The sequence below is a fragment of the Anopheles maculipalpis genome, chromosome 3RL (assembly GCF_943734695.1).
Source record: "Anopheles maculipalpis chromosome 3RL, idAnoMacuDA_375_x, whole genome shotgun sequence".
NCBI classification, from domain to species: Eukaryota; Metazoa; Arthropoda; class Insecta; order Diptera; family Culicidae; genus Anopheles; species Anopheles maculipalpis.
The window spans coordinates 46,287,771-46,313,189 of record NC_064872.1 but is presented as its reverse complement, the minus strand read 5'-3'; the positions used below and the strand labels follow the sequence as shown (position 1 = coordinate 46,313,189).

The window sequence follows — 25,419 nt, the reverse complement described above, 5'->3', positions numbered from 1 at the left end:
TGACACTTTTCTTACTTATGTTTTACTACCTTTTATTTTGCTTCTTTATTTCAGAATACAAGGAGACGAGAAAGGATATTGTATAGAAAATGAGGAGGATTTGTCGTTCTCATTGCCGGATAATCAAATATTGTTGAGGCTGCTGGAAGACAAAGAAAAGGTGACGTACTGAATGCAAATTAAACTGCCCAGGGTAAAAGTCCTGATCATGTGATTCTAATGCGTTAGTTTTTTTTATAGGTATCTAACATTTTTCGGACAGCACGTATACAAGGCCTAGACACATTCGAAGGTTTGATGCTGTTTGGAAAAGATTGCTGCTATATTGTTGATGGATTTACTTTGCTTTGTAATCGTGAAATACACGATATCGATTCATTGCCTCCGGAGAGCTTCGATCCTATTTTACCCAGCACTACTTCAGCAAACTGTTCTTTGTAAGTTCTTTACGTTTTCTATTTGAATATAGTATGAGTGCCCGAAGCGTCCATTTAATCCTTTTTGAGATCTCGGACCGAAATATGATTCTTCGACCGAGCGTGATAGGTAGATGACTAACCCAACGAGCACCGCAGCCAATCAATGGCAATTCGCCTATGCCTTTGGTTGTGAGGGAAGTTGGTTTATTTTGTGGGCTACCTTCTCGTAATCCCCTTTTTACACTGTGTGTCTTGAACGCCTCAAAAAACGACTTTTCAGCGATGCATGAATAATCTGATTTATTTATATTTGACGGCTCACCGCCTTATTGTCACATAAATAATCCTTGTGTAAATTCTCTAAATCCCAACATTAAAAGAGTCAAATAAAAAATATATCTAAACATACTTATAATTTTGCCTAATGCAATTTCTAAACAATCTTAACCTCACTACTTAGTATTCATTAGTCAAGTAATAAGGCCAGGCCGTTCCTACGAAAAAAAAAATTAACTCCCAATCTTTAATAATAATTCCTGTTGTAATTACAAACCTGACTTTGCTTTTCTATACATTCCCTTCGTGAAGATGTTATTTTGGCGATGTTTCTAAATGTACAGCGTGAAATGAAAAAACTGCAACCAAATTAAGGTGACTGTCATTTCTGAACCGCTAGTTCTTCTTCTTCTTGGCTTAACGACCTCTAAGGTCATGCCGGCCATCGAAATGGCTTACCAGACTGCCGATACCACGTAGTTGGTTAGTCAGGCCTCACTACGGAGGGAAGGTCCGGATGGGATTTGAACCCCGGTCATGCCGTTTGAAGACCGGCGCCACTGTCGTCTACACCACCGGAATGCCCCGTTTTCAGGCTCATAATAGTTAAATAGGCAACTCTTGCCTGCTTAGTGAAATGTAGGTTACTTGAAAGAGTAACTGTCTGAAATTAGTATTGGTTGTTTCTATGTTATTAAGAAATATATCTTCTTATAAAATATGTTTCAAATCTTTAGCATGCATGCTATACCTTAACACCTTCCACTTTTGATTTATATTTCAGATCTCGCAACATTAGACAATCCTCCAAAATATTTTATGAAGATATCCGTGAAATACACAAACGACGTTATTTGTTACAGCCGATTGCACTGGAAATTTTTTGTGGTAGCGGACAAAACTATTTGTTGAGTTTTCCTCAAAAAGTGCGTAACAAAGTATTTCAAAAAGTGACAACCATGGCAACACACATTGCAGATAATGCGCAACAATCTGTCGCAGGACAGAAAAGAACTGCAAATGTAGAACAAAATACTGGCCTTTTAAGCAGTTTGATTGGAGAAACATCTGTGACTCAACGCTGGGTGGTAAGTTTGTGTATATTTAAAAAATGTTCAAATTTGCAAACCTGAGCTTTGTTTATTACATTTAAGTTACTTACTTTGTATGAGTTTTATCATTTAATTTTGGGTCTAGCATGCTTGCAAGAATGTCTAATCCTGTTAAGCATCGATAGACACATCATCCAATAATGCTTATAACGAAAGTTTCTATATATACTAGGTAATTTGGTCCGATTACAGGGGAACGCAAACCCTAGCTCTCGAAAAGGCTTTCTTGTAGACGAGCCTTCACGTTTAATACAAGTAGAGATGCGTGTTGTATTTTACCCGCTTTTTCGTGAAGTGTATTCAAAAGTGAAAACGGAATATAAATTGATTTCTTTATTCGAGCATATTCTAGGAATTGATTAATCGAATCATTATTTATTGGATAGATTTTTGCTAACTGTAATTACATTATTTTGTTCTATTATTGTCACTACCCGTTACTGCACATGGCATAAAATCTAATTTAAACCTTTTTTTTTACTGACCACTGCTAAGCAAGGCTAATTAATTTTTTCTTCCTTTTTTTATTTCTATTTAGCGTGGTGAAATATCCAACTTCCAATACCTCATGCACCTGAACTCTCTAGCGGGTCGTTCGTATAATGATTTGATGCAATATCCAGTATTTCCTTGGATATTGGCAAATTATGATTCCGCCGTTTTAGACCTCAATGAACCGGCAAATTTTCGAGACTTATCAAAACCTATGGGAGCTCAAACTAAGGAACGTTTGGAACAGTTTCTCAAACGTTATAAAGATTGGGACGATCCCCAAGGCGACACACCTCCATATCACTACGGAACCCATTACAGCTCAGCCATGATAGTCTGCTCTTACTTAATAAGACTAGAACCATTTACACAACATTTTCTACGTTTACAAGGAGGACACTTCGATCTGGCCGATCGAATGTTTCACAGTATTAAAGAAGCTTGGTACTCGGCTTCCAAACAAAACATGGCTGACGTAAAAGAATTAATACCTGAGTTTTTCTACCTTCCGGAGTTTTTAGAAAATTCAAACAGTTTTGATCTTGGGACAAAACAAAATGGTGAAGTTTTGAATCATGTCGTACTGCCACCATGGGCAAAAAATGATCCTCGCGAGTTTATACGTATGCATCGTGAAGCCCTTGAATGCGATTATGTTAGCCGTCACCTACATTTAGTAAGTGCACTTCCTCCTCTATAATGATAATTGTTGGAAGCGTAGTGATTGGAAGATAGATCAATTGTTTTACTAATAGAATACCTTTTGCTTTACAGTGGATCGATCTTATCTTCGGGTATAAGCAGCAAGGACAGGCTGCAGTTAATGCTGTTAACGTATTCCATCATTTGTTTTACGAAGGAAATGTCGATATTTACAAGTATGTTTCTTTAATTCGATGTAATTTTGTAAGCAAATAGTAATGCATCATTGTTTGGTGTTGTTTTGCAGCATCGAAGATCCTCTTCAGAAAAATGCTGCAATCGGTTTCATAAATAACTTTGGTCAAATTCCTAAGCAATTATTCCGCAAGCAGCATCCAGCGAAGCGAATGACTCCAACTAAACAGTTTTCTATGTTAGTTGATGTGAGCCCACTGATACCACCACAGTCTCCAATCGGAGGTACACCAGCGATAAACTACGAGAAAATATTTTTCTATCACCTTAACAATTTGAAATCCTCTCAACAACCCATCAAAGGTAAGTTATTACGCTCGAAGCATGTTTCAAACGTAGTTTGTCTTTCAAAACTCTCACATTTCAATACGGAATAAGAGCGTAAGCTGCATCAAATGTATCCTTATCAGTAAACAATGGATTTCACCTTTCATTTCAGAGCTAAAAGGTCCGGTTGGACAGATAATACAACACGAAAAAAATATATTATCAGTTGAACAAAACAAAATGTTGATACCCAAATCATATAACCGATATATAGCTTGGGGTTGCGCTGATCATTCTTTGCGTGTTGGTTGTTATGATTCAGATCGAACCTATCATACGTGGGAAAATGTAGATAATTGTGGCGATATAATATGCTGCACATGTCCAAGTGTAAAATTGTTAATCATAGCTGGCACTAGTTCTGTCTTATCTGTGTATAATATGGACGCAAAGATGAAAAAAATATCCCTGAAACAAACCTTATTTGGCCACTCGGATGCTGTTACTGCGCTGACGTCGAGCACAGCCTACAATATCATTTTGAGTGGTTCTCGCGACCAAACCGCGATAATATGGGATCTGGCGCGATTGACATACGTTCGTCAATTAGTTGGACACATGGGAGTAATTTCTGCAGTAAGCATAAATGAACTGACGGTAAGTGTACAGTTATATGAGTATTTTTGCTTTTATTAGTTAAAACACTCTTCAACGTGTCCTAATCCCGCAGTACTTCGTAACCAGTATGCAACTTTGCTTATTGCATATCAAAACGTTGCTTGCTGTATACGTTGTACTAGGGGCAAAGTTAGTAGAAAATATAATCTAATTCAAGGCTATACTTGTTTTATAGGGTGATATTGCAACATGCTCTGGCACTTGGCTACACATATGGTCTATCAATGGCCATCAATTAGCTGTTGTAAATACAAGCATGGGTAGTTCTGATCGAATGCAGCAAATTCTTTGTGTAACATTTTCAAGTATTCGCGAATGGGATACAAAAAATGTCATCATCACTGGATCGACTGACGGTGTAGTGCGGGTAATTATGAATAAATTTCTTTCCTTAACCATGCAGAAAGATTTTTACTTCTTTACCAGAAAGTTTTATCTTATTGTATTGTATATCTTATGAAAACATTTTAGCAATAGGTCCTGGCCGTTCTTTTTAGGTTTAACTATTGAAATTTAATGCAGTAAGACATTATAGGGGTAGCTTGGTAGCTGTTATGCCAAAGAATCCTTATCAAGTAACATCCGGACCATTCCTCTGCCCGCATTAGTAACACGAGAGGACTTTAATTTCTAGCTTCATTGAGTTGATTTTATCCGGAGTTGAATAGTAAGATATGAAAGTGAACGACATACACAACAACTCCGTTAGAAAAATCATTCAGTTTTGCTTAGGTTATAGATTGCGCGAACTAGTTGCAAACTTTGGTCCGAACTGAGTAGGCTCCAGTACACGGCACGATTCTTTGACGACAAATCTCACCCATAAAATTACAAACAGCTCCTATAAAATAGATTCGTTTCACTAGCCATCGATACATGAAGCGCAAACTTTTTGACATGGTTTTTGGTCATATTTTATGTTTACGTTTCATGTACCGTAGCTTGAATGATGTATTGTACTGTTAAAAGTTCACGGCAAGTTCGCAACTTCTTTACAGCAAGTTCCATTGAGATTTACAATATAAAGCTCACATAATTTACATGCAGTTTGGCAGTTAGTATTTACCGGCGAATGTTAGATTTGGTTGTATAATTTTGATTCTGAATTAATTTGTTAAACATATTTCCTTTCTTTACAATCCATTTTAATACTACTGCCCTATATTAATGCTTCGATTAATCTTTTATGCAGCTATGGTCAATAGAGTTTTCTTCAAAGCATTCGCAGCTATCAGCGGAGGATCTATCAAAGAAGGCTTTGAATTATAAAACTGACATGAAAGACAATAACGAGGAATCACTAGAAAGTAAGTATATGAATAAGTTAAGCATTATAATGCATTGTTTTTTCTTTGTTGTGGTTCAATGTAATGTAATATAGGGTATTCAAGGCGCCTCATCGTCGGTACCGAGAGGAACGTGGGTCAGCGGATGGTTGTTTATGATGCTCTCTACTGCTAAGAGCATGCTGCTCAGGATGCCAAATGTGGGTAAACGATCGAATGGTATGCTTTCTACCATTCTCTCTCCCTTGCAACTCCGAAGTGCTAAGCTGCTGGAGGAATCAACTTCCATTTGGTATTGGGCAAGTCCTTTTCTTCGATCAGCTGGTTCATGTCCACCTGCTTTATGGCCTCAAGTAGCTCCCGGCTTGCTCCTACGAAGTTGGTTCCCCGATTACTGATGTGCTCTTTATTGGTGCCTCGATGTGCGATGAAATTCGCTACGCATACTCGCGTATGCATTCCTCAGTCGAGAGGGAGCCCACTACCTCTATGTGTATGGCTCGTACGGTAAGGCAGGTTAACAGGAACCCCCATCTCTTTTCGGATCTTCGACCCATCGATACCATGATAGGGCCGAAGTAATCTATCCCTGTAAACAAGAAAGGGCGATTCCCAGCAGCTAATCAGTTGTATGCAACTGCTCAAAATGTCTGCAGGGGAGTGTGACACACTTTGGTTAGCACGATCATCTGACGGGTCTCTCTCGCGTGTGACACTCGATGAACCACTTTTTGTCTTGGGGTCCAGGAGCAGCCGTGGAACAGACGTGCCGGGGCGTTATCTGTTAATGTGTAATACCCGTACATTGTCTAAGTTATAAGTTAAAGTAAAAGAAATGCTGCCCATAGCAAAGAGCAACATCCGAACACTTACGTCGTTTCAATTTTACGGGCAAAGGTTGATTACCCTTATTTTTATGGGTGACGCTTCAGAAAAGGGTGACACTTCGCGCGAAATCGCTGTTATTACCACAACGTCCTACTACCCTGGACTATTCAAGAACATCGTCTACTTGGCTTAACGACTTCTAAAGGTCACGCCGGCCATCGAATGGCTTAAGAAAGACTCTTCGATACCACGTATTTAGATAGTCAGTACTCACTACGGGGGGATGGTTCGGATTTGCACCCCGGTCCTGCCATTTGAAGACCGGCACATTTGTTGCGTACACCACCGGGTCGCCCCATTTGAGAACATCAATGACCTTTTTTATTTCAATACTGCGCAGTTTCACAGTTCGTACTATCGTTTTCAATATTTTATGTTAAAAAAGTAGTATTGTCAAAGGAAAACTAATGCTTACTTTGTTTAACACACAACATCTGCTATTTTAGGTGCGGAATGGGAACGAAAACTTGTTTTTAGAACTGAATTAACTTTGCACACTGCGTACGATCATAAAAATAATGTGGAGCCAGCAAGTATCACGGCACTTGCCATATCGAAGGATCATCACACGTTGTATGTTGGTAAGTAACGTAAGGCGCTACACATGTTTTTTTTTTTTGTGAAACGGAATTAAAATTATATATTGCTTCTAATTTACTAAAAACAGGCGATGCTCGTGGTCGAATATATGCATGGTATGTAGCAGAATATCCATTTGGTAATCCAGTACGAGTAACTAGTGGATTAGCTCCTCCAAAAGTAAACAAATTCTCTAGTTTGGATCATTAACAATCTAGCTAATCCCGCGTACAAGACATGGACAGCACAATTGTAATTGTAGGCTAATTGTATCTAGTAAAGTACACTATAGGAAAATGCGTTTAAAAGAAAAAAACTTGAAGAAAGTATTTAAAGTTCGTAAATAAATATTATATAGCAAATATTAAACAATAAATAAACAAAAAGAAACAGATTTCTTACTTCTTGCTATATTTACTACAGTGTCCGAAAAGTAAGGTGACATTGGGTGCCAAAGAAGCTCCTTGTTTTTATTTTTCATTTGTCAATATGTATGCCTAGTGTTTTTATCCATATTGACCATGTCCAAGTTTGTGGAGCAGCGCGCATGCTGCGTGGAGCTGCGGAAACATTGCGGATGTTACAAAAACCCTTTGGGGAAGAATCTATGTCGAAGAAAGATGTGTACAAACGGTACAGTGATACAAAGAATGGCCGTGAGAAGGTCGAAGACGAGGACCGTCTGGGGAGAGCATCCACAAATCAAGGATTTGGTGGTCAACAATCGTCGGTTGATGATACACGAGACCTTTCGGAAAGTGTTGGGATATCCTAAGCCTTGACCGAGGCACCATCCTGAAAAATGTCTTGGGGTTGAAGCGGGTGAAGTCTCGAGGCCCAAGAAAAAAAATCTTTGATTTTCGCGCCAAAGCCGGTCGAAAATCAAGGTGATCCATCCGGCGAAAGCTGTCGGATTTTTGGAAAAACAACAGCTGGTTTTTGCACCACGATAAAGCGCCCACCCCAACGGCCATCGTTTTGAGGGAGTTTTTCGTAACAACTGGCACTCATATCGTTTCGTAACCGCCGTATTCATCAAATTTGGCACCAGCCGAAATGGCTGTTCTGGCTGTTTAGCTGACAAGCTAAAACGGCCGCTTCGGGGACACCGTTTCCACCGATATCGAGGAGATAGAAGCTGCAGAGACGGCTGAACTAAAGGACATTCCAGCATCCGCTTGTTCCACCTGCTTCGAGAAGTGGGAGAAGAAGTGGAAGAGGTGCATTGCATCGGAAGGGGATTACTTCGAAGGGGTGACCTTCATTTTGCCTAATAAAAAAAACAATTTAAGAAAAAAACGTCACTTATGTAATATGGAAAAAACGTCACACGTCACGTCACTTTATTTTTCGGACACAGTAGTATGCAGCATATTTTCCCTATTAGGTCTCCACTAGAATCGGATTCATTTCACCTTATGAAACGTCGAAGGCGCATTTTCTAATCCGAATGGCATTCGCAAAAACTCATAATGGCTATATTCGGTACTAAATGCAGTTTTTTCTTGTGATTATGATTCCATTTCAATTTGATGGAATCCTCTCTTTAGATATGATATTGAAAAGTACTCGGCACAACCACGATTATCGAGAATGTCTTCCACTTGTGGGATTGGGAAACTATCATCTATATTATACTCATTTAATTTTCTATTGTTTATAACGATTCGAAAGTTTTCTTTTCCCATCGAATCTTCCTTTTTAGGGACTTCCCATATTGGGGCATTCCACGGAGACTTAGAATGCGTGGTAATACCGTTTTGAAACATCTCCTGTATATTCTTTTATTAGACCAGAAAATTCGCAGCAAGGGTCAAAGGCCGGTCTGCAGATCGACCATCCTCATCGGTATCGGACTTATGGTCGCGCCTAGACCCACCGATGATGCATCTGCGGAAACAACTACTTCCGTACACGCGTCCGCAAGTCAGAAGAGTAACAACTCTTTAAACTTGATGAAAGACTTTTCGCACTCACGTGTTCATACAAAACTGCTTTCGTTCTTCAGCAATACATCCACTGGATATCGCATTTGTCCTATCTTCCGTACAAACTTTCCCTAGTAGTTCACGGTTCCCAAGAATGACCGAACCTCACTCACATTCGTAGGTGCCGGCATATCACGAATAACCTCAATTTAAGGCGGGTACGGCCTCAGACCCTATATGTCGACTTTGAATCCCCAGTATTCGATCTGCGCCATTTTAAACAAACATTTTTCCGCGCAGATCATATACCCGTAGTCTTTTATGCGCCGGAAAAGCTTTAGAAGGTTTTCATCGTGCTCACGTTCCGTTTTTCCACCAACAGCTACGTCGTCCATGGGAGCTGTATGTACCCGTTAATCCGTTGAGCATAGCATGTATCAGTTGTTGGAACGCGACTGGAGCGATCTTTGTATCCGGTGGTAAACGATTGCAATGATATAAATCACGATGTGTGTTTCTTGTCAAAAACTAACAATATCGCTCCTTTATTTCGACTTGTAAAAAACATATGCAACAAGTCGATTTTACTGAACACTGAGCTGACTTGGCGAAAATAACTTCAGGCAGCGGGAGTAGGTATTCATAACACTTGAACGCCTGCATCGCGTATGCTACAGGGCGCTTTGGACAAAAAACAGAAGGGAGATTTAGCTTCAGCCGAAATCGAATATTTACCTTAGTGCACAATTCGGTGCCACCAAAAATTGTAGGAAACATATTCTCCCATTTCGCTTATTCAGCTTCAACTCTGTTCCGAATCTGATCTGTCGGCACAGAACCCAGTTTGAACTCTTCTATCAAAACTGAAATATCATCTCCTGGATAACAGAACTAAATTTTTTCTTGATTCTTTTCCATCTCTCGCTTGTACACAGTATGCAAGATTTTACACTTGGCTATTTCTTTTATAGTTCGTGATTGAGTTATCGTATTAAAACAAACGGTACGTCATTCGAAAACCACAAGTATTTGGAAACAGTGGAAAAAAATTATAGTGAACTTAATCAGTGGAACACGCTGGAACTATGGAAGCGAATTACGTGTATCATGATGATGCATGCAGGTTGAAACCTGCAACGGAGATTTCGAGGCAGTTGTACAACGGAGGAATCATAGCATGCAGTCGGATTGCTTACGGAACGACGAGTTCTTGCATGAATTGTAGGGGCGAGTGCAGCAGGATCTGCGGGTCAGCCTTCGGGCTCTTTCGCGTGAAATTGGTGTGGCATGCTTCACCCCAAACACGATGAAGCATGCGTTGAATAAGGATCTTTGCCATGTGTCGTACACACGACGCAGGGGTCAGCGTTTAACACTCCTGAATCCGGTGTAAAAACAGCTATCGGCAACTGATTTCACAGTGCACGCCGGATAACATCGGATTAACACCGGAATAATTCTGATGTTACTCCGGAATCACTCCGGAGTTACTTCGGATTTTTTCCACAGTAACTCCGGTTTTTACACGTCGGAGTAGGAGTGGTTTCAATAATCCACTCTGGAGTTCCCATCACTACAAACGTGGTACACGATTTCGTGTCGCGGTGTCCTATTCTAGTCCACCACAAAACACTTAAGGAATATTTGGGATGTTAACAATGAAATAGATAAAACAATGAATACTGAAAATAATTTCAACATTTGTTATTTTCTCTTAAATACTTTTATCGTGTGCCTTGCAATAACACCTACATTTGCGCGTTTGAAGCGATCATGTTCATCCCGGCTTACCGGTATCAAGAAGTATCAAACGTATGCATTCCAGATATTTTACTAAAATGGCAGATAACGATAACAAATCCAAAGTAACATCAATTTCCGTACTGCGGAGTGAAACTAATTCATCGTCGTATTCCTAAAAGATATTGAATTAAAAATTAAATACTCGGTAGTATAACATCTTATCGACAAGTAAACTGACTTTGTGTTTCATTAGCCTAATCATAGTATTTCAATCCGTTTAGAAGCAGATTGCATAAGTTAGGAAGGAAACCGAAAATCGGATTTGTTTTCTGTGTTATCTGTTTTGACCACTGCTGGTGTAATGGTTGCAGAAACCTTTGGAAGTTGACCTTCCACAGTCTTCGGTTGTGCAGTCTCTGCCTCACTACGCTTGAACAACACCTTCGGATTCGAACCATCCTTTCGATCCCAACCGTGCTCTAGTTCTTCGTGATGATGGTGATCGTGGTGATCGGGTGAAGGGAACCACTCGGATATCCAGACCGGCTTCCAGATCTTCTTCCACGCCGGTAACCAAATTTCCTTCCAATCGGGTACCCATATTTGTTTCCATGCTTCCTTCCATTCGAGTTTCTTGTCCGGCACCCATACTAGTTTTTTGCTGGGTTTCCAAATCTGCACCCAGGCGGATTTCCAGTCCAGTTTCTTTTCCGGCACCCAAATTTGTTTCTTCTCCGTGCGCCATATTTGCTTCCATGCTTCCTTCCACCCAAGCTTTTTGTCCTCAACCCACACTTGCTTCTTGGCTGAATGCCATATCTGTTTCCAGGCCGATTTCCATTCCAATTTTTTATCGGTACGCCAGATTTGTTTCTGTTCAGTTTTCCAAATTTTCTTCCAACCAGATTTCCACACTAGCTTTTTCTTCCATAGATCGTGGCTGGTATATTCCCAGCCGTCGTGGTCTTTGCCGAGGTACTTCTCTCCAGGAACGCCTACTTTGATCCATTCGGGATACCAGTACTGCTTCCAAGCGGGAACATGCACTTCCTTCCAGTCCGGCACCTGTATCTCCTTCCACACTGGCTTCCAAATCTGTTTCCAGGCAGGGACCTGTATTTCCTTCCATGCCGGCACCTTGATCGGTACCCAGATTGGTTTCCAAATTTTTTTCCAATCAGGCACCTGTATTTCTTTCCATGCTGGCACCTGTATCTCGTTCCATACTGGTTTCCAGATTTGTTTCCATGCAGGAACCTGAATATCTTTCCAGACTGGTATTTCCGTCGGGACCCAGATTGGTTTCCATATCTTTTTCCAGTCGGGCTTCCAAATTTGTTTCTTTCCGGGTTTCCATATCTTTTTCCAGCCTTCCTTCCAAATCAGTTTCTTTTTCCAATACCCTGGGTCGTGGTGTTCTTCGTGGTGATGGTGTTCATCGTAATGGAGATGTTCTTCGTGGTCGTGATGGTGTTCTTCAGGCAAAGTTTCATGTTGTAACAGTGGCAGAGGTTCAGCGACATGATGATGATGCTCGTCAAACGTTACAGGTGCTTCTGGAGCCGGGTAGTCATAACCGATACGCTTTTGCACTTGTTCTGGTATGTTTATATTAAGCGTTTCTTCTGCCTTTTGATCGATAACAGCTTTTGCATCGATTACAAAAGTTTGGAACTGAACTATCAGGAGGATAGTTATCTGAAATTAAAAAAAAATAATAAGACAAATCGTCATTATGTTATGCTTGTCCAGTTAATTCGTTAAAAACTCATTGCCATTGTTGGAAACTTTAAAAGGTTCCCAACGCCCTGTAAGTTAGGAGGCGCAAAGAAGAAAAGGAGAGATAAAAAAGGATCAAAAAAGGGGACGGACGAACCTGCTCTGGGATCAGTTAGGGAACGAGTTTCGAGCAGTCGAAAATCAATCACGAGCGGACAAAGATCGGAAAAAACGAATCTCGAAAGCGCGCGCGAACAGCGGACTAATTATTTTGGTTATTTCTAAGAGCTTATCAATTAAATAAGCTACACATAAAAAGCAAAGGAAGCAAAAGAGTATCGTTTTTCAATGTTTGTGGGAGGCGTACACCCGACTGAAACGTGAAGCAGCAAGAATTGGATTGATGATCAATGCGACGAAGACGAAATAACTGCCAGCCGGAGGCTCTGATCGCGATAGAGCCCGAGTGGGAAGCAGCGTTTTAGACGACGGCGACAACCTCGAGGTAGTAGAGGAGTTCTGCTATCTTGGAACTGTCCTAACTTAGATATATTGCACACTGATTCGCGCGGTGGTCCTATATGGCCACGAGTCTTGGACCATCCGAGCGGAGGATGCAATCGCGCTTGGAGTGTTTGAGTGATGGAGTGTGGAGGAGAAGGATGAACCACGATCTTGCTGAGCTATACGGAGAACTGGACATCCTGACGGTAGCAAAGACCGGCAGGATACGATGGATGGGGCATGTTATGAGGATGCCGGACTAATGCCCCGCCAAGAAGGTATTCGTCAGTGAACCCCCAGTTCGTCACGAGGCGTCGGGGATCACAGCGAGTTCGTTGGCTGGATCAGGTGAATGGTGACCTATCGGAGATCGGGTGCCCACACGGATGGGAAGCTGCAGTCAGGGATCGAGTTTCCTGGAAATCTATTGTTGACCGGTTCATGTCACGACGACGTGCTCTTTAAAAGAGCAGGCCAACAAGAGTGATGAGTGAGTGAGCTTGTGGGATGAGATTAGATTAAGAATCAGCCACAGCATGCAGTGTAGTGAATGCAGTAGTTAACGATAAAGCACTATTTTTTTATCAATGGTTCTCATCAATTAAAGGTGATACATAGCTCAAGGGCCGTACTCAGTTCGTTGCCGTTGTGTAATGATAAAGGCAAGTTGTCTTTGTTTGTGCTTTCAGTTTAGTTACGCCAACACAAGAAGAAAGTGTTATCATAGATGTGACAACAAACATCGAATGCGGAAGCAAATCATAGAGCGTTTCTTTTACCGATCCATGAAATCGTGCACGCTCAATTAGCAGTATATCCCACATTTTGCTCGATTTTTACATACATATGACACCTTTTTTTCTAGCGACGTATTAGACAATTTAGTGTGTGTTTGAATAGATGTGTAGGAGAAGCAAATTTTTTAAATTGGTTTCTCACTCATGACTGATAATATTTGTTTTTCCTTGGAAGCATTATTTTTTAACTAGCTGTAAGGCCGGCCTGTACGTGAAAAAATAAAAAAAATTAATAATTTAAGAAAATAATAGATTCATATCATGTTTAAATATAGCCGAGTTTGGGTTATAAAAATTTGTAAATTTTAGTTTGAACTTTGAAATAGTTTTCAATTTGTCACCGTCAATTCAAAGATACTTAATACGTTTGTAAGCACTCATTTCGTAAGTTGCACACAAGTGGGCCTCATTTAAATAGCGAGAAAAATGTAAAACTGACCGAAGAGAGTATTACCTCATCCTCATTACACCCACGCGGTTGAGGATGTTTTCTGTACTAGAATGTCTGTCTTGTATTACATAATATGACTGGTTCAGGAGCTTTGGATGTATTCTTCTTCATCTTCCTGGCTTAGCGATCTTCTAGGTCACGATGGCCATTTAATGGCTTACAATGCTTGCTGACCACGTAGTTGGATAATCAGTTCTCATTACGGAGCAAACGGTCCAACTGGGATTTGAGCCCCGGCGAAGACCGGCGCCATTGTCCCATCACCACCGGGCCGCCCCGGTAGATGAGCTTTGAGCTTTGGATGTATATATTATTTTCAAAAATTGTTGCCAGTACTTAGCTCTATATAACCGAAACCGGTTTTGTGTTCCTTTTTAATCTACTACCCCTATCGTACCAACGCCGTAACCACATCGTAAACGAAAGGTGTGTTTGTATGTTAAAAGTTTAACGACTAGCAAACATCCGACAGCTGTGGTGGATGAATCGAAAACAGCGAGCCATATTACCGTTTAGAGTTGCATGAAACCGACGCACTTCACAACATATATTCAACGCTTCAATCCTTTCGGTGCTGGGAGAAGCGTGCCGTCATTTACCGCCATCAATGTAGCACCACGTTTAGCAGCAAACAATAGGTTGCTCACTGATAGAAGGGGGGTGGTGGGAGTTGATGACTTCAGTAATATTGGTTCCAACGAATGCCGTGAATGAAGAGCCAAAGCGGTATGGGATCATTCATGCTTCCATGTTGTAGCGATCCATAATGCCTTTTGAAAGCAGTGAAAGGCTATATTCACTGATTCCGCTGAACAGTCGGAAGAGGGCAATTGCTTGTGTGTTGTTTTGTATCGTGCAAAATAAAAAGAAAAACGCACGGTATAAGAAACACGTGAGAACTCTTTGCATCATAGATAGATCACGGAAAGATTGTCTGTTACCAGTTACGACATTAAAGAAGCTGCTTACGTAACGTATCTTAAGGTTAATCTTGATTGTTCCAGCACCACAAAAAAGTAAATAAATAACCAAGGGATGCTCCTTATTGTTAAATACATCATCGCTTATACTGTTGTTGGTTCTGTTAATTAAAATGTTGCATTTCCTTAGTTTTTGCATCGTTTTTATACCAACAAGACTATAACTTTACATTTTTCATAATTAACACTGACGCTCACGTTTGCTTTCATTTTGATGATGTTCATCGAGGAAGTGTATCGAAATTCATAGCGTTTGAGTCGATTAATCATTTAATTTTGGGTAATAACACTTGTCTAACCGCCTCTGAAGAGATAGTGAAAGTCAAATATGCACCCAAGTTGGTATCATTACCGTTATTGAATTTGTGTTTTATTATTTTAATGATGAAACGAGTTAAAACACATTAAAAAAATATAACAAGAAAATCTACTAAGTTTGCCTTACTCAAGTCACTCGTAAAATTCTAATTGTGTTTTGTTTTATGTTATGTAGAACGATGTCTAAGTTTATGTATCCCTATTGATAAAATTGCCTTAATAACCACTACTAAGGGTTTTTTTTTTCAATACAAATTTGCCTTAGAAGTGCCTTAGTTGGCGGATTTAAATTGATCAACATTCTGGTATATTAAGTTTAACGTACAATGATGAAGTGCTATATGTGCAGCATTCACAAGCTTGAGCTATTTCTAGTTTAACTATTCAGATACCACATTATTTTAGAATTATTCTACACCCTGATTGATGACCGGGCCGACGGTGGTATAGGCGACAGCGGTGCCGATCTTCAAAACGGTAGGATCAGGGTTCAAATCCAATTCGAACCGTCCCCCCTTAGTGCGGACTGACTATCCAACTACGTGGTATCGGCAGTCTAGAAAGCCATTTCGATGGCCGGCATGACCTTAGAGGTCGTTTCGCCAAGAAGAAGAATAGATGATGTAGATGAACAGATAAATATTTAATAAATTAACTAGTTTAATGTGCCACTTTTATCTCAATCTACACTGTTTGAAGGTGAAGTACAAACAAAATCGTAAATTAATTTGCTGCATCTCCAGCATAGCGAAATCACAGCAGTAAATAAATTAACCAAACTTTTTCCATATACCAATGTAAGCATTGGCAACGGAAAACTTCATCACTCTTTAGTAAATTAAAGTAAAATCCAAAGTGAATGAATGAATCATTTGTTTTTGTTTACACTTTCACTGATTAACAAGCCGTGGCCATGAGCGTAGGAAGTGGGTTTACACCAAACGGACATTCACTCAATCAAATATGACACCATATTCAAACCAAACATCACAGAGGGATGCAAATGAACTTATCACGCACTCGAATGATCTGTACTTTAATCTTCTTGGTCAGTTACGTCAACTGGAACTATTCACTCTCGATAGCGATTGACAGTGTGTGCCGATAGCAAAGAAAACTTTGTATTAAACAAGCGTAAAAAAATTCAAAAAAATATTACACTAACCACTCTGTTCCAGCGGGATTTCATCCTTCCCGAAGAAGTCCTCTCGTAGGAGCCGCTCGAAACTGACTGACAATTGTTTACATCCGCCAGATCGTTTAATATATATAAACAATCGTTCACCCCACCGGAAATCAGTCGAGCGTCGTGGGAGAAATGGGGAAAATACTACTGCCGGTAGTCTCACCCAGAGTGATCTCAGCCTCATGGCTATGGGAGTAGGGATTGAATAATTTTGGCGCGTATTGGTTCGCCCAAGCGCAGCGACATTGGATCACGTTGGAGAAAGAGCTTTCGTTCACCGCGCTGTGAGTGATGCTTGGGAGACTCTATCTGTAGCTTTGGTAGGGATTCAAAACAAAGTTATGTATATTATTTTTACATCGTCTTTTCTGCGTGCTCTACATTCGCTCTACACTCTACATACATGTACCGGAAACATAGGAACCCGGAGTCACAATTAGAGACGTACCCGTGCATGCAGTACAGGAAAGCTTAATCACAAACTATATGAAAGAATGTAAAATATGTCAAACAAGAATCGGGGTTTTGCTGTAAATAAAGTTGATTTTGTTGCTTTAAATTAAAATAAAAAATAGGACCGTTGCTCGAATTCCAATCGTGTCATTTTCTCCATAAATAAAATTAAGTGGCATCAGTATGTTTAGCAAACCAAACGACGTTTGGCGTGACCGTGAGTGAGGCTTGAGTAAATTGTTAAACCAAGAAGAAAATTAAATGAAACAAATAGATACATAATGTCAGGTTCGTCGAAAAACGACAAATAATTACATTATATTATTACTTCTTAAATAGTAACATTAAAATCATGCATCATCATGTTCAAATGAAGAATCAAACCAGAACTTCAACAGCGTTATAGTTTACTTTCAGTTTCACTGTAAACCGGTATCTTGAACCAGCAACTTCAAACACATTTCACATGTGACCGCCTTCATAAAGACACTCAATTCTCATCCATGAGATGATGGTGCACTTCTCTGCGGCCCAGACTCTTTCTCTGTGGAACTGTGTTGAACTGTGTCAGTTACAGTATTTCCACCTTTCTCTCCATTGCCGTGCAGCAGTTTCATTTGTTTTATATGTACTTTCTTCTCGAAGCTTGGCTGAAGTACCGGTATCGGAACAAGGTTGTTCCCGCGCACTCGTACGTACAGATTCCTACCCGTCGTTTGCGTAATCGATTCGCGACTCTTTTTTTTTGCCACGGACACATATTATATCATCGGGGCGTCGCTCGAAACACACTGATCCAGACAACTGTACGGGACCAGTTCAGACGCCTTGCTTGACGTACGGTGGTGACCAAGTAAGGAAGCAGGAGCACTGACCACTACTCGGGGGTGAAAAGTGACATGTGCCCGCGCCGGTGACGCAGCCGTTTTCTCTCTCCGCTTTCCTCCTGTCTTCGAGCATGTCAACAATACGTGAAACGGAGAAATGGTGCCTCAAGGCCGTTATTAGAGAATTGTGTATCGAAGATCGTGATTTTTACTTTCGTTTTGGTTCCAAAATGAACGCAAAATGTTACACTTATGGGCGTCTTCTGTTGGCGGGCGAGTTGTTAGGCAATGTTTGGGAATTATTTTACGCTTGTAATTTTAGCTTCTTATTTTAGAGATTTAGGAATTAAAAAAAAAATAAATTTAGTAGTTTTACGCAGCTTTGGTCTCTATTGCCATTTTTGTCTAGAGGTTAGCTATCTACCATTATGTCCTCAAATAGACACTGCTTTGCATGGAGAACGTAATCCAGGCCAGATTTGAACCCGAACCGCGTGTATTGTTGAGTCATGCGTTATCGATTACACTATAAATGGTCAAACGGTGATGTTAGGAGTAATAGTATGACATTATACAAGGTACTTATATTAAATGAAAAGCAATCAATGATAGCTTAAGCTTGTTGTTCGTCATATAATAAAGTTCTTCTCACAGGTCAGACCGGACATCGGATGGCTTACTAGTCTCTCCGATACCACGTAGTTGGTTAGTCAGACCTCACTAAGGGGGGAACGGTTCGGATTGGATTTGAACACCGGTCCAGCCGTGTGAAGACCGGCGCCTAAATCAACGGGTTAAGCGTGGTAGCGTTTGAGAAGTATATGAAATCTAAATTAGTGCTAAACTCCAATGCGCGCTTTTCTACACTTCTGTAGCTTGATGAATCCACAAATCGAAAGTAAAAATTATCGGTCGGCTCATAACGTTCATCAGTTAGCCCGGTTTAAAGGAAAGCGTTGAATGCATCATAAAGTAATTAGGTTTAACGTCTTCAATGTATGCAAGTGGCGTTATCGAAACGTGCGCTAACTGTTATCGGAGGTCAGTAAAATGTGAAATTACGGTTTACACTGCAATTTGAATCAATATGGATCGGTTGAGTGCAATAAACAGCAGAATATGGACAGTAGATAGTCAGTATCAAAGCGATTCATGTGCCAGTCGTTAAAATTGTGCTAGTTTACTATGAATTATGATGTACTTTATCGGGTTGCATAGCCTTGTTCCTATTTCAGACTTATTTCATTCCACGATTCAACACGTCCACTTGAAACATAATATGTTAAATAATATAGCAGTTACGCCATAGTGTACTGTATGGATTGATTGTCTTTGTTGTATCAGCCAAAACATATCTACAATATCATGTATTTCTGTTTTTTAACATATCGCAAATGCAATAAGTAGTGCGCGAGATAAAAAATATATTGTTTGCTTGATTATCAATAGTGCATGGCATACATCATATAGTATGCAGTATATGCAGAAAATTCCGGTTGTAATACAATAACAAATAGCTTTAAGTTGCCCGGTGGTATAGGCGACATCGGTGCCGGTCTTCAAACGGTAGGACCAGGGTTCAAGCAGTGATTCGAAATTCGAAGCAGTGATTTCGCCGTGCAGGTTGCTCAACGTGAAGGAAGGCCCAAAACGTTCGCTGACGAAGAATTGAAGGCTTTACTGGAGTAAAATCATTGCCAAACGCAAGACAAGCTATCAGCCGTAACTCGTCAGGCCATATGAACGCGTTATGCATGGTACAGAAGGAGAGCAAGTGGATACCACACGAGTTGTAGCCGCAGAACATTGAAAGCAGATTCTTCATGTGTGAATGGCTGGTCCAGCGGGACAACAGAAAGAGGTTCCTGCACAGAATCGTGGCGGGAGACGAAAAGTCGCTTTTGTTTAGTAATCCTAAGCGCAAAAAATCATGGGTATCCCCTGGCCATACCCCAACATCATCAGCTCGGCCAAACATCCATAGCTCGAAAGTTATGCTGAGTATTTGGTGGGACCAGCTCGGCGTCATCTACTACGAACTTCTGAAACCGGGAGAAACAATGACTGGTGAACGGTACCGGAAACAATTGATGAGTTTAAGCCGTGTGTGAAAAACGACCAGAATACTCATCACGCCACGAGAAAGTTATTCTGCTGCATGATTCTGTTCATAGGAGGAGAACCAGCAGTTCTCCTTCTATGAATAGATCTAGAATTGGTTGGATACATGGAATCCGTCGAAAAACGTATCATTTTTCCGAAAAGGAATCCACGATCTACCCGAAAGGTGAAAGAAAGTAATAAATAATAATGGTCAATACTTTGAGTGACCCAATTTCTACAAATAAAAAGCCACGAGTAAAATTAAACTTATGAAAAAACGGCCGTTATTAATTTGCGCACCTGATACAATAGCAAAAAAATGCATATTAAACCAACAGTTTGTGTAGTGTAAAAATAGGTGGGTAGATTAGTTCTAGTTTCGGCACAAAAAGGAATAAAATTTTTGCCAGTTTTGGCCAATCTGCATACACACATGTATGAATTTAATAACTGCCAGTTGATTAGATGATGAGTTTTGATGTTTTGAGTGAAGTGCATGCTATATTGCAAAACATGAATAGAAACGGATTTGGTGGGCTTATCAATCCATTGATTGTTGATGGGTAAAAAACATTGTAAAAACCAAACAATGGCTAGTTAGATAAGTCTTACATGGACTCTGTATGTTTATATCCCTGCATTTTTTAAATTATGTACACTGATAACTGATATACAGGCAGCTGATTTTTATATAGAAAAACTTAAAAAAATAATCGATTGCTTTCACTAAAATAAAGTACTACGGTGTCCGAAAAGTAAGATGACATTAGATGTCAAATTTCGCGCGCCAAAGGAAGGCCCTTGGTTTTATTTTCCGTTTGTCAATATGTATGTTTTTGACAGTTCTGCCACGCGTCAAGTCACAACATCAACCCGACTAGGAGTGACTATGTTGTCCAGGGAGACCACCAAATGGTACAGTGTTTTCAAGAATGACCCTGAGAAGGTCGAAGACGAGGACCGTCCACCAGGTGGTGGATGGCCCGACCGACGACGCTAAGCCGTCCAAATCAAGGATTTGGTTGTCAACAATCGTCGGTTGACGATAGGAGACCTTTCGGAAAGTGTTGGGATTTCCAGAGCCTCAGTCAACAGATTTGTGAAAAAACAACAGCTGGTTTTCGCACCACGATAATGTGCCCTTCCATACGGCCATCATTTTGAGTGAGTTTTTCGCAACAACTGGCACCCATATTGTTCCGCAACCGCCGTAACAGGTTGGCTGATAAGTCCCCGGTCTTACAAAGAAAAACACATTCTTTGTCAAAATTCGTTTTTATTATTCAACATAGTTCCCTTCAAGAGCGATACAACGATTATAACGACCTTCCAATTTTTTGATACCATTTTGGTAGTACTCCTTCGGTTTTGCCTCAAAATAGGCCTCAGTATCGGCGACCACCTCTTCATTGCAGCCAAATTTTTTCCCTGCGAGCATCCTTTTGAGGTCTGAGAACAAGAAAAAGTCGCTGGGGGCCAGATCTGGAGAATACGGTGGGTGGGGAAGCAATTCGAAGCCCAATTCATGAATTTTTGCCATCGTTCTCAATGACTTGTAGCACGGTGCGTTGTCTTGGTGGAACAACACTTTTTTTTCCTTGTTCTTTTTTCGTTCGTCAAGCAACCAAAAGTTGCTTGACAAAAGACGCTCTGTCTCACAAACTAATTGACATACAGACGTCAAATTTTGACACGAATCATTTGAAGGTTGGTGCTATATAAAAATAATATGCATTTAATACTAGCGGCGCATTCTATGTGTCAGACCGGGGACTTATCAGCCAACCTGTTACCCGCCAGATTTGGCACCAGCCGACTTCTGGCTGTTCGACAAGCTAAAACGGCCGCTTCGAGGATCCCGTTTTGACACTATCGAGGAGATAGAAGCCGCAGCGACGGCTGAACTAAAAAAAATCCCAGCATCCGCGTTTTCCACCTGCTTCGAGGAGTGGGAGAAGAGGTGGAAGAAGTGCATTGCATTGGAAGGGGATTACTTGGAAGGAGATGAACTTCATTTGGCCTAATGATAAAAACCATTTAAGAAAAAGCGCAGTCATTTTATTTTTCACACACAGCAGTATGACAATTCACAGGACTGAGACTCGCGCGCTCCAGAGCTAGAGCAAATTTGTTGGTTTGATTTGGGTCTTTTCTTTTGGTATAACCAAATAATAACCAAAAAGGTTATATAAAATACAAAGTACAAATATGATACGATAATGTTGGTCATTTCATCATGTTTTAAACAACCTAGAATGGGTTTGGTTTTGGTTCTGGCTTTATTGTTTTCAGTCTTTGAACGGAATCTCCTCTAACAGTTATAAAAAGTTGAATACAAAATAAAATATAAAAATAAAATATTTACCGCGTGGTTTTCTAGTCCAATCAAAGCGATAGAGTTGTACGGAAAGCGTAATTCGCCAAATGCAAAGTGCAAAAAAGGAAGCATTACGCAATAGTCTCTGCATTCGCAGGTAGCGGATACAAAATCGAATGGAAAAAGGAACTGGCTGCATGATGTCAGAAGGCTCAAAATAGGCCACAATCTACTGCATAGGCTCGATCAGACATTCATAACTGGTTAGCTCTCCTGCGGGATCGTGCAACCGGTGCCATACAAGTGGAATCGAATGACGGAAGAAAGGTAATAGAAGAAACATGAATTGCAAACATAAATACACCAACACCAACGAAAGACCACAAACACATCGTGGAGATGCATCACGGCACGGAAGCCTGGGTTACTGAGCTCGTTACCAAGGTTGGTTTGATTAACTTATACAGGCTTTCAGTCTTTCGTCTGCAAAAGCTCGTTACCGATGGTTCGTGACATTCCTACGGAAGGGCAAAAGACATCCTATGTTCCTGACTTTTAAATTTCATCCGCTACCAGATTCTTTAAAAGGAGCGGAAAATGTGTCTCCGCAAAAAAACACTTTCACTTTCGATGTACGATGAATGCAAACGGAGCATTTGAAAAGCGCAGCACTATGGGTGGGGAAGTGTGATAGATGACACAGCTCCTGCAGTAGATACCTGGAGGGTTGTGCTGTTATGAAATTATCACCGCTTCCTGCTCTAGCTACTTTTACCTAGTGTTATCACAAATGTAACGAATGATCTAAATAAATGACTTTTTTTTGTAAATCAAAGCCTACTGGCAAGCTGAAAGGTGTTGATATTTTTTTTTCTTTTTCGAAAGTTTTATTGTTTTAGTTGTGTGTGTGTGTTTAGCAAAATAATTGGGTCATGAGGGACATTTAATCTTGCATTCTATTGCATAACACCCTCACCTACATTCAACAACAATATCCAGTTTCTCACTTTTTACGTATTACCCGTAGATGGACAAGAGCGTTAATACTTTCTCCGTACTATCTGACCGAGCATCAATCAGTTAAGCAAGTAAATAAAAATAAACTCAGACCAGTCAAGGTGCTCTTTATAAAAATTTGATTTTTTGAAAATTTCTAAATTTAAGTAAATTACGTCACTATCCTTAAAACAGATACTTTAGCGTAGTAAAATCAACATTGAGCGACTAATGAAATGAACAAATGAAAAATAAACACATGAAAATGGTATTTTTAATAGAATACATATTTATCAAAAACAAAAATAACTCGAATAAAAATTGCACGATAATTTATGCAACAAATTTTTGCAGTCCAGACCAAAACACAAAGGTCAATAATAGAACGGCCACAACACCACAATAGCCGGAATTCGGATATAACCAACTACCATCAATACAATAGCCACAGCAATAGTACCGGACCATCAGAACGCACATCCTCGACCTCGATCCTCATCATCATCATCTCCACCCCTCCACAACCGCGTATGCCCGGGATGAAGCAAAGAATAAGGAGCAAATGCCTTATCAATTTGTTCACAAAATTTATTCAACACAAGCGATGTTGACAATACGGCACCTAAACCGTCATAATTAATTGTAAATGAAATAAATTACGCAACAAATTTGTTACATTCAGTAAACAACCAAGTTACAGGAAATCTTTATCAATTCTCATTCGGTAAGAACTTTACACAGTACTTAATAAATTAACTGTCGGAAAGGCTGTAATTATTTTTGCATAAAATTCCTGACTACTTGATTATTGGCTAATGTTGTTTACACATTAGGTATTAATCGTAGAGCGGTAAGTAATTTGCTACGTTGAACTCTACATTAATTTACATAATTGAACTTTAATCTATCAACACCGGCAGTTTGTTAATGCATAATCATGCGTAGCGGAGGATTGTAACCCTGACATTGAAAAGAAAACTGCGGATGTAAGATGAGGAATGCATAACTCGTTTCATAGCGATACGTTTTAGTGGGGTTCAAGTGAATAGCAATTTTATTAAATTACTAAAAATTAATTTAAATAAATTAAATTTAATAAATTATTATTTTATTTTATTAAATTTCTTTAGTTATTTGCGTTCCGTTTGCAAACATACCAAACATTTTTAAAAAAAATTGCGTAATATCTTTGTTATTAATTCTTTCATTGTTTCTGACTGACACGATTTTCACTTATGTATTTATCTAGTTTTCTTTTAATTTTTTGTTTTTTTTTTGTTGCGTCAGCACTCAGTGATAAACGAAAAATTATTGACCGTTAGCTAATGGGAAAAGGTGTCGCCGAGACTTACTTTTACCTTCGCTAGCTATGACTCTTTCATGTGCATGTGAGTGTTGCTTTTTTTTTTAGGTGGAAGTAAACTGGTCATATACGTGAATTCGAATCACATTTATCTGATTAGGAAGTATATGTGATTGAAGTAATCTGTAGATGGGGGGGGGGGGAGGGGGGGGGGCAGAAACACGTGCAGAAACATACATTGGTGAAACGGCAAATAGTACGCTCCTTTTTCCATTGGCCGTGTGAACACGTAACATTAGTTTGAATCTCTCGCGTCGCGAAACATATGAGGGTTCTCCGTAGAGAACGTAGAGAAATGTTGAACGGATAGGAGGTTTCCTTCTTCCTACGGGAAGCTACGGGCAAGATAAGTCGGCCGTGCAGAAAAACGAGTTTTTGGAAAACTATTATTTAATGGGTTCGCTTTTCTACATGGTGTCAGCTGCGTGCACACACTTCGGTGTCGGTGACAGGAGGTTTACTGATAGACGCTGTGCGTTAGCTTTTACGACTGTGTTTTGATGCTGTACGTTTAGCTGAAGGTAGTTATTTCCAAGGTACCGCATACCGGAATGGAGTGAAACAATTTTTATGTACAAATATGCCCGAGGGAAGCGCACAGAAAGAGAAAAACAGGTTGATTTTATTGCGGCTAGTAGTACTGCTGAAAGTGTAGTTCCTAAGCTGACAACTTTGGCCAATAAAGAGGAGAACGAATGTAAGACGATCAAGTACTGAGGAGATAGCATTCATTGGAAATTATTTAGTTATTTATTTTATTAATCATAAATTATTTCCAACAAACCATGCCTAACCACAAATCGAGTAAATTGGCATTACTACTTCGTTTCGTGTTAAAGA

The 25,419-nt window shown here is 40.0% G+C and overlaps 2 protein-coding genes across 2 annotated transcripts in view; one reads left to right on the top strand and one right to left on the bottom strand.

Annotated features, from left to right (window-relative positions):
• Positions 1 to 7,139, top strand: part of LOC126560680 (WD repeat and FYVE domain-containing protein 3) — a 76,713-nt gene extending 69,574 nt beyond the window's left edge. The window contains exons 19-29 of the mRNA XM_050216636.1: positions 55 to 160; positions 241 to 437; positions 1,480 to 1,783; positions 2,346 to 2,975; positions 3,074 to 3,177; positions 3,249 to 3,499; positions 3,636 to 4,120; positions 4,317 to 4,508; positions 5,334 to 5,448; positions 6,762 to 6,896; positions 6,983 to 7,139. Coding sequence (XP_050072593.1) covers positions 55 to 160; positions 241 to 437; positions 1,480 to 1,783; positions 2,346 to 2,975; positions 3,074 to 3,177; positions 3,249 to 3,499; positions 3,636 to 4,120; positions 4,317 to 4,508; positions 5,334 to 5,448; positions 6,762 to 6,896; positions 6,983 to 7,104 — 2,641 coding nt within the window. The 3' untranslated portion in view covers positions 7,105 to 7,139. The remainder of the gene's footprint in view (positions 1 to 54; positions 161 to 240; positions 438 to 1,479; positions 1,784 to 2,345; positions 2,976 to 3,073; positions 3,178 to 3,248; positions 3,500 to 3,635; positions 4,121 to 4,316; positions 4,509 to 5,333; positions 5,449 to 6,761; positions 6,897 to 6,982) is intronic.
• A 3,723-nt stretch (positions 7,140 to 10,862) lies between these two features.
• Positions 10,863 to 16,795, bottom strand: LOC126564635 (uncharacterized). Its single transcript, XM_050221719.1, has 2 exons — positions 16,500 to 16,795; positions 10,863 to 12,263 (listed from the first exon to the last, which is right to left on the bottom strand). The coding sequence occupies exons 1-2, from the start codon at positions 16,521 to 16,523 to the stop codon at positions 10,863 to 10,865; spliced, it is 1,425 nt and encodes a 474-aa protein (XP_050077676.1). The 5' UTR covers positions 16,524 to 16,795.
• Positions 16,796 to 25,419: the final 8,624 nt, after the last annotated feature.